At 34.9% G+C, this 9,706-nt stretch overlaps 1 protein-coding gene across 1 annotated transcript; it reads left to right on the forward strand.

Moving 5' to 3' along the window:
* Window positions 1–1,047: 1,047 nt before the first annotated feature.
* Window positions 1,048–9,474, forward strand: LOC107666276 (interferon-induced GTP-binding protein Mx-like; the record flags this gene model as incomplete). The annotated part of the gene is given in 9 exon segments (XM_016457503.1): window positions 1,048–1,277; window positions 3,201–3,272; window positions 3,274–3,395; window positions 6,336–6,414; window positions 6,507–6,616; window positions 8,108–8,262; window positions 8,349–8,487; window positions 8,591–8,789; window positions 9,396–9,474. Coding segments are annotated over 9 exon segments (1,059 nt in total), but the record flags the coding sequence as incomplete, so codon positions are not given.
* Window positions 9,475–9,706: the final 232 nt, after the last annotated feature.

A 9,706-nucleotide genomic window follows, 5' to 3' on the forward strand; every position in this document is an offset into this window, starting at 1 on the left:
GGCAGTTTCTCATCTCCAAGTAGTGCTCATGATGATGAAGATAGTGATAGTTCTCAAAATGAAAGGTTAGTATACATTTTATTTTGCCTATTAAGCTAAAATTGAATTAGCAATTTAATTGAGTTTGAGATAAATATTTATGTTATTAGAAGCCTGGCTTATTATTATTATTATTATTATTATTATTTTGCTATGAGCTCTAGATAAAACAAAACAATTAGAAATGTACATTTATATACAAAACAAGGCAAGTCAAACCAAAATATATTCAGACACCTTCAACATTTCTCATTATCAGTTTATTTGCTATAGTTTAGAAAATGGTAATAAAATATGACAAGAACTCAAGAGTTAAACTGTGTCAGAAAAAAACTTAAAGGGGCCTTTGTTTTTATTTTGTGCTGTTCTCCGAGGTCCACTTATAATGGTATCAACATTTTTACATCGAAATACATAATAATTTCGAAGTAATAATCTATTGTTACTTCTATTGTTTTCTGTCCTGTTTTGACACCCCTCATTGGAATGCTTTGTTTGAATAGGCGTGGAGGATTGTAGACTTGGAGCGCCCACTGGTATGATTGTCTAACAGTGGTGCATGTTTGACAGCCTATATGTCCTTCATAGGTGGACGCTGCTGTGATTTAGGATAAAAACGCATAAATACTCAGTGCATATCAACCGATCTGTAAAAACAGGTAATAGAGACCACATAATAAAAACAGTTCTGTCATTACAACTCTCAGAGTGATTTGCATGGTAATATACATGACAATGTCAATGTATTTGGTCTTGGTGGAATAGATCTGCTATGCTGCTGCTGCGGCAGAGCAAGTACCGAAACTTATGTCAATTATGTCATTGTCATATTGAGTTAGATCTATCGGACTACGCCATGCCAGAACTTTGTATTAACACACTTGTGTGGTGCAACATTACTGTCAGATTCAATATAGTCTGCACATCATTGTCATTTAGTTTCAATATTTCTGAAAATGCTGCATTGAATTGTGGCTTGTTTGTAATTCTCTTCAGCATCACCACAAACACTCTGTTTGGGGGAAACCTAAATTGCACAATTTATTAGAGATATTCAAAAGGAAGGACATTATCAAGGACATATTTTTAGAACTAACTTTTTATTTATTTTTTCCCTCTTTCATTTTCCAGAAGATGTCCAGTTCAGGCAGAATCGACAAAATGCGCATCTCAGGCAGTTTCTCATCTCCAAGTAGTGCTCATGATGATGAAGATAGTGATAGTTCTCAAAATGAAAGGTTAGTATACATTTTATTTTGCCTATTAAGCTAAAATTGAATTAGCAATTTAATTGAGTTTGAGATAAATATTTATGTTATTAGAAGCCTGGCTTATTATTATTATTATTATTATTATTATTTTGCTATGAGCTCTAGATAAAACAAAACAATTAGAAATGTACATTTATATACAAAACAAGGCAAGTACAGTCAAACCAAAATATATTCAGACACCTTCAACATTTCTCATTATCAGTTTATTTGCTATAGTTTAGAAAATGGTAATAAAATATGACAAGAACTCAAGAGTTAAACTGTGTCAGAAAAAAACTTAAAGGGGCCTTTGTTTTTATTTTGTGCTGTTCTCCGAGGTCCACTTATAATGGTATCAACATTTTTACATCGAAATACATAATAATTTCGAAGTAATAATCTATTGTTACTTCTATTGTTTTCTGTCCTGTTTTGACACCCCTCATTGGAATGCTTTGTTTGAATAGGCGTGGAGGATTGTAGACTTGGAGCGCCCACTGGTATGATTGTCTAACAGTGGTGCATGTTTGACAGCCTATATGTCCTTCATAGGTGGACGCTGCTGTGATTTAGGATAAAAACGCATAAATACTCAGTGCATATCAACCGATCTGTAAAAACAGGTAATAGAGACCACATAATAAAAACAGTTCTGTCATTACAACTCTCGGAGTGATTTGCATGGTAATATACATGACAATGTCAATGTATTTGGTCTCGGTGGAATAGATCTGCTATGCTGCTGCTGCGGCAGAGCAAGTACCGAAACTTATGTCAATTATGTCATTGTCATATTGAGTTAGATCTATCGGACTACGCCATGCCAGAACTTTGTATTAACACACTTGTGTGGTGCAACATTACTGTCAGATTCAATATAGTCTGCACATCATTGTCATTTAGTTTCAATATTTCTGAAAATGCTGCATTGAATTGTGGCTTGTTTGTAAACGAATCAGCGGTAACATGAAGTGAACAAAGGACCAAGTTCTTATTAACGAGGTCTGGATCTTCATTTAAAATAAAGTTCATCCAATCTTTCCTAATGTTAGGATCAGAAGGAAGTCAATGCAAAGACTGTGTTTTTCGACAACTTGACACTGCACAGCATCTTGTTGTCTTCGGAGGCATCTTTATTGTTTGATTTATGAGTAGACCTGCGTTTGCCTCTCGCGAATTAGAATACATGTGTGAATCGGTGGGCGGGGCTAAACAGATAGTGATGTAGAAGCAGGTGTTGATCTTCTTCTGAGGAGGCAGTGTTTAGCCACACTATTACATCATAAAGTGGCACATTCCACAACATTTTGTGGAAAAGTTTTGTGCTGAGAAATATATGATAAAAGGGCATAGCGCCCTCAGAAGACCACTATGATTATATGAATACATTACCAACATGTGATTTTTTTAAATATACATTTTTAAAACATAAAAAAAGTGTACCCATATTTTGATACTCTATTTTGAATGTGGATACTTGATTATAAATGCCTGACAAATGAAAGAAGACTATATATCCAAATATTTCATCCAGTGCTCTTTTTGTTTTCTGTGTCACAAAATATCACGTTATTATCTTGATATGAAAACAGCTGCAAATGATTCAGTGTTTTAGTGAACTGTCAAACAGCTGTTTAGTGAATCAAACAGCCTTAAAGAGACATACATTTAGATCATTACATGAGGTGATGGTGAAATTATAAGCACCTGCTATGGTGGTTTTGTCATCTGCTTTAAATGCTCAAGCTTTTTAAGGCAGGATGGATTCTGATTTGCTGTCAGCGTTACTGTTGGGGATTTGTCAATGGATTAAAATATATAAGAGAAAGTGTACATAGACACTGAATTAAGTAATATAGTGCGAACAGTGACGTTTTACAAATAAAATGTACTTTTTTATCTGTATAGTCACAACATGAAGGGAGAGGTTCACAGTCATTTAGAGGAGAACATTTGTCCATATATTGATCTGATTGACACTGCGATCAGTTGGCATTCACAAGGACTTGGCGTTACCGATTATTGTAGTGATAGGAGACCAGAGTTCTGGAAAAAGCTCTGTCTTGGAAGCGCTGTCTGGAGTTGCATTACCAAGAGGGAGCGGTGAGGACTGGTTTTACTCTCCTTTGTTATCTCTGCTATCACACCTGTTTTACACTGCAAGTGTGAGTTGCATGTCAGCAAAACTGTAGCAGCAAATGCAGTTGTACATTCACACCAGCAGCTTTTCTGTGCTATTATCTCCTAAGCAGAAATTACTAAGTAACTAGAGTGATGTGATGTCCAACAGAATTTAGGTCCAACCAGCTCCAATATACCTGCCTGCATGTTTCTGAAGACCTTAATCAGCTGCGTCAGGTGTGTTTATTTAGAGTTGGAGCTAAATTTTGCAGGACAGTGGCCCTCCAGGAACAGGTTTGGACAAGGCTGGTATAGTGCAAGTGAAAACCTTCTTTTTCTCAGTCCCACAATTCACCAGGGGCTGGTTGCACTTAAGCCCTATTCGGACGGTAATTTTTTCTCATATGGATGTCTGTGAAAATAAATTTACATATCACCTCTGTGATAAAACTCGTGGATTCAGATCGTGATTTATTCACAGTGGAGAAGCGAGTTCTGTGATCCTGCGAACCCGGGAACGCGCTGCTCACGTTGTGCCAGTCACATGATTGTCTAGCTACTGTAAATAAAATGTAATAAAAAATAAAAATAATCTTTTTTACAAATGTATTCTTATTGTGTAAAATGTATTTAAAAAATACTTCTTATGTAAAATGTATTCTTATTATTCCAAGCATACTTTATAATATATAATCCTATTTATTATTTGATTATTTAAATCTGCTGTTTAAAAATAGGAAAATAGACGCACTAGTTCTATATAATTCTATGCGATATAGTCATGTATATAACTGTATGTAATACACATTTTAAAATTGTACTGCAGCTGCTGCCATGATAAAGATCCATTTCGAATGTTTACGTGCCTTTCTTCTCTTTCTGCTCCTAGTCGCTGTGATGGAGCAGTTATAAAATATTGCTCTTCTAAATACTTTCCAGCATTTCATAAATATGCATGCAAATTACACAGAAGCACAACAGTTACCTTACGGTGTTCAGGAGTGCTTTAAAAAGGGTTAAAACAATGAATTTTAAATCGATTTCTTCTTGTAAACTCAGAGATGTGGATTCGGACGGCAATTAAATTTCCACACTACCTTGGTGTTTGTCAAAAAACAGTAGGTAATTCAGCCGGGGATTTTTAGATGGGTGGTGAGAGATAAACACCGACATCCTGGATTTGAACTGCATTAAAATCACCAACTACCACCTATAAATGTTGAAAATCCTTTTTGTCCCCCTGAGAAACCATCCGAATTGGGCTTTAGCCTAGCTTTATGAAGGGATGCTAATTTGCAACTTGAGCACTACCAGAGATGGTCTGATGGTGCATTCCATTTGTAGGGGAGAGCAGGGCACAACCGAGTTCTGAGTTCTCACATTTACACGACTTTGATCAGTGGATGTTAATAGCATGCTAGTATCACACTCACCTAGTCTGTTGCTTTTTACATGGATATATTAAGTAATAATTATGATAAAGTTTCTCATTATTATGAATTCCAAGTCATTACTACTAGAAATGTTCACATTCAGATGTTAAGTCATTAAAATAAAGTTTCTCAATGTTATGAGATGTTAAGTCATTATTATGAGTAAGTTTCTCATTGTGAGAAACTAAGTCATTCATTACTAAGAGAACGTTTCTCATTATTATGAGATACTAAGTCATAATCATAGGAAATTTTCTCTTTATTTTGATATACTAAGTCACAGCACGACATGACAGCATTGCACAGTTGCTGCAGACTTGTCAGCTACACATTCATGTTGCTGTAAGGTCCTATTTCACCACAGTGAAACTTCAGTTCTTCCCAAACCTGTCCTGGAGGAAAACCCTACCATCTTGCAGCGGAAACCAAGAATTAATCAGACTATAGGCAATGTTTTGATCTACTGCCTGGCTTTTGTTTGCATGTGCCCACTAGCATCAGTTACCTGCGTTTAGCTGACAGGAGTGACACCCAGAAGGTTCTTCTCCTGCTGTACCCTGTCTGCCCCTTCATTGTGTTGTATATGTTCAGAAAGGATTTCCTGCATAGCCCTGTTGTAATGCTCAAACCAACCCATTTGGCACCAACAATAACCTCACAGTTTTAAGAAGGGGTTCAATCACAGTTGATCTATGATTTGAATGGAACAGGCCCCACGGTTCAGCATGCATGTAATTTGTGGATTAGTTGCAAAGTTTAACCATCATAGAGTGAAATATTATCATTTGTATGTGTAGTCTTGCAGATTTAAAGCATTCAAGTGATTTTAAACCATTCAAGCTCAAGAAGAGGCAAAAGAATAAAGAGTTTGGCACAACTCAGTTCTCTTTCACATCTCCTTGTGCTTGAACAGACACGTATGCAAAAAATTCTCAAAATACCCATCTCAGCAAATATTCTCCTAAACACAGTTGTTATGTCTTAAGTGAAGTGAATGTAAACAATACGAAATTGGATGTGTATAATTATAATGGATCTGTGCATTCGGTCTTAAAGTGACAGTATCCTATAAATACCTGCTGCTATCAGTGCCTTATTTGTAACTTTGTTCCTCAATTTTTTTGTTTTGTTTTGCTGATCTGAAAAATAATCTGATCCGTGACCACAAAAAAACAGTAATATTATCTAAACCTTGAGTTTGGCAATCCGTCACACCCTTTGTTTTAATTCACTTATCAGATTCACTTATTCTTACCCATATTCTGTTTGGTCTGAATAGAAACTTAACGTCTTGACTATGTACAGTATTTGTGATTAGATATTTGCATCAATTAGTAGGAGTACCTAAGTGTAACTAACCACTAAGTGTAAATTCAAGTTGAATGCCAATTTTAAGAGAATAATTTTTTTATTTAATATATAAAGCATGTCTTCAATAATTTTCCACTGCTAGTTTTCTTTTGATTACTAACTCAATTGTGTTTGATAGGAATTGTAACCAGATGTCCATTAGAGCTGAGGTTGAAGAAGGTAAAAGGAGTCAACTGGAAGGCTGTTTTAACTTACCGTAAGAAGAAAACTGATTTATGGATTCAACATCAGTTGCACAAGATTAATAAAACTGCTTGCGATCTCTTTTTCTTAACTTGAGTGGTTTCTTGGCTGTTAAAGCCAGCAAACAGGCACATGGACAAGCAGCACAGTTAACTCACGATGAGAAGAAATTTGAGTTTGAAGATCCTTCTTTAGTTGAAAGACATGTTGCAGCAGGTTAGTAAAACTGCATGTTGCAAAGCTAACAGCTAGTGTGATATTTCAATAAGTATAAAAATTACACAAATCTCATACATTTGCGCAAATACAGAACACAAACCCTGGACCACAAAACCAGTCTTAAGTGCAATTTTTCCAAAATTTGGAAACTGAAAGTTGAATAAATAAGCTTTTCATTGATGTATGGTTTGTTAGGATAGGACAATATTTGGCCGAGATACAACTATTTGAAAATATGGAATCTGAGGGTGCAAAAAAAAAAAGAAATCAAAATATTGAGAAAATCGCCTATAAAGCTGTCCAAATGAAGTCCTTAGCAATGCATATTACTAATCAAAAATGTAAGTTTTAATAGATTTACAGTAGGAAATTTGCAAAATATCTTTATGGAACATGATCTTTACTTAATATTCTAATGATTTTTGGCATAAAAGAAAAATCTATAATTTTGACCCATATAATGTTTTTTTGGCTGTTGCTACAAATATACCTCAGCGACTTATGACTGGTTTTGAGGTCCAGGATGACATATGGGTAATACTATATATATCCATTCTATGGTCTCATCTTACTACAGAATTATCCTAAACCTTTTCAACTTTTCAAAAGAAAAAACATTCTCCAAATGAAGGCAGAAACTAACAATTGGAATTTGCATTGATCAAAGGGCTGGACATGGGGAGTTTACACCTTTTGGGGCAGATGATAATTTGCATTGAAGACACATATGAGAATGAGCACAACCTCTACAGTAAACAAAATAAGTCTTAGAATCTCTATTACCTTTTAGTTAATTTCTTCTGGGAATTAGACCATTGTATCAGTCACACTGAGTCATTTCAAGTGATACCAGACACGACTGTGAATATCACTTGCATTCGTGTAGTAGAACATTATATTTTGCAATTGACCATTCTGAGTGAACTTTGTGAAGGGAAGGAAGTGGGGGAAAAGGGACAAAATGTGAAGGAAGGATAGGCAAGAAAGCTTTCCTACATCTTCTGTCACGATGTGTTGAAGAAGACTTGATGATAAATAAATGTTAACACAAAGTTTAATCGCAATAATCCACACAAGAGCTAACCCAAACAGCAGAAAAACACATCTACATAAACGGTGACCAAACAAAGTGTCTGTGAAGTGTCTGTGATTTCTATATTGCCTAAAATATCTAGGTTTTGGCTGTGTTTGCGTGTGCAGACCAATCGGTGTATGACATCAAAATACCATACAGACGGTTCCTTATGCTTTCAAAATGCTCTCGAGGTATTTTGATGTCATACACCGATCAGTCTGCACACGCAAACAAAGCCAAAACCTAGATATTTTAGGCAATATAGAAATCCTGGCCAGGACGCGTCCTGGGAAAATGGCACATATGGTCACCCTAGCTAAAGAGAATTTTAATGCTTGAAGATCAATATCATTGTTTACACTGTTAAAGGACATTTTTCTTATAAATATAGTTAATTATGTGTATGCTTACAGCCCAGAATGAGCTGGCAGGAAAAGGGGTAGGAATATCTGATGAGCTCATCACTTTAGAGGTCATGTCGCCAGATGTGTGTGACCTCACACTGATCGATCTTCCTGGAATTGCCAGAGTCCCATTAAAAGGACAGCCAGAGGACATTGGAGAGCAGGTAGGCAGTATGATATGATTTTGGACTTCATATTTAATATCAAGCTAATATCAATCCAGTTTTAAACCTATGTCTATTTCTTGTAGATCAAAAGTTTGATCATTAAATTTATTGAGAAGCAAGAGACTATAAACCTGGTTGTGGTCCCTTGTAACACTGACATTGCAACAACAGAAGCATTAAAAATGGCACAAGAAGTAGATCCTAAGGGCATAAGAACTGTTGGTAATGAAGCAGATTATCCACTTAACAACTAATATTTCACCAAATATCTAATTTTTGTCAGAGAATACACATTATATGAAATAACTATTTTCCATTCTCAAAGCCATTTTGACCAAGCCAGACCTCATAGACAAGGGAACAGAGAAGAGCATTCTGAAAATCGTCCACAATGAAGTGGTTCCTCTCCGCAAAGGTTACATCATGGTGAAGTGTAGAGGACAACAGCAGATCGATGATGACATTCCTCTGGAGGAGGCAGCACAAATGGAGAGAGATTTTTTCCAAAACCATGATTATTTCAGGTTACCATCGGAAGATAATATAATGAAATTTTTTTGTTCCCTAGTTTGCTGCTAATTTTTCTGCTCTGAACTAATATTTCATAAATTAATTTCCCAGTTGCACCTCCCATTGGTACTTTCGTATCATGTTTTATTATTATTTTATAGAAAAACGTATTTCAACTAAATTTAAGCTTCATTATTAATATTTTGGAAACATAATTTTCAAATTTTGTCAAAGTCAAATGTCATATGCCACAACCAGCATGCAAGGGGAAAAAACACAAGTGAATAATCTTACCAAAAATCATATAATTTTGGTATTTTTATGACAAGGAAAGGTTAGTTCAGATTGTAAAATCATGTGTAATGACTCCCTAAAATTAATAATTAATTAATAAAAAAAAAATACATTAAAACATATTTGTCATTAAACTGAATGACAGTTGACAACTGAATTTGAACTGACCCCATTGCAAATGTTTGCCTCTGCTAATGGACCCTTAAAAAGGGCTTTTATTAAGGTTTTTGTGTCACTCATTTTGGTTAAAGCACTGTTATGATATTTTGTTAAAGAATACCTTATCAAGCTATACCAAAAAGTGCCCTTTTTTCTTTATTTTACAGATGCCTCTTGAAAAAAGATAAAGCAACTATTAAATGTCTCGCCATCAAACTTACTCAGGAACTTGTTGATCATATCAAGGTAAGTTTCTAAATTTCTCAAGTCTATTAAAGTCTTTTCAAATTCGGCATGAATTTAGTTGCACAGTAAACATTTATTTGAATCAAAGTTATAAATTCAGTGACAATCTCAGAAAGAGCTTATTGCCAAGTGCATACATAATTTTTTTTTCTTAGTAATGATGCTTCAAATATACACACATAAGAAGAAGATGCATAACAATAAAAATGTAAGAATAAAAATATAAAAAATT

The sequence above is a fragment of the Sinocyclocheilus anshuiensis genome, unplaced genomic scaffold (assembly GCF_001515605.1).
Source record: "Sinocyclocheilus anshuiensis isolate Anshui unplaced genomic scaffold, SAMN03320099.WGS_v1.1 scaffold1225, whole genome shotgun sequence".
NCBI lineage: Eukaryota > Metazoa > Chordata > Actinopteri > Cypriniformes > Cyprinidae > Sinocyclocheilus > Sinocyclocheilus anshuiensis.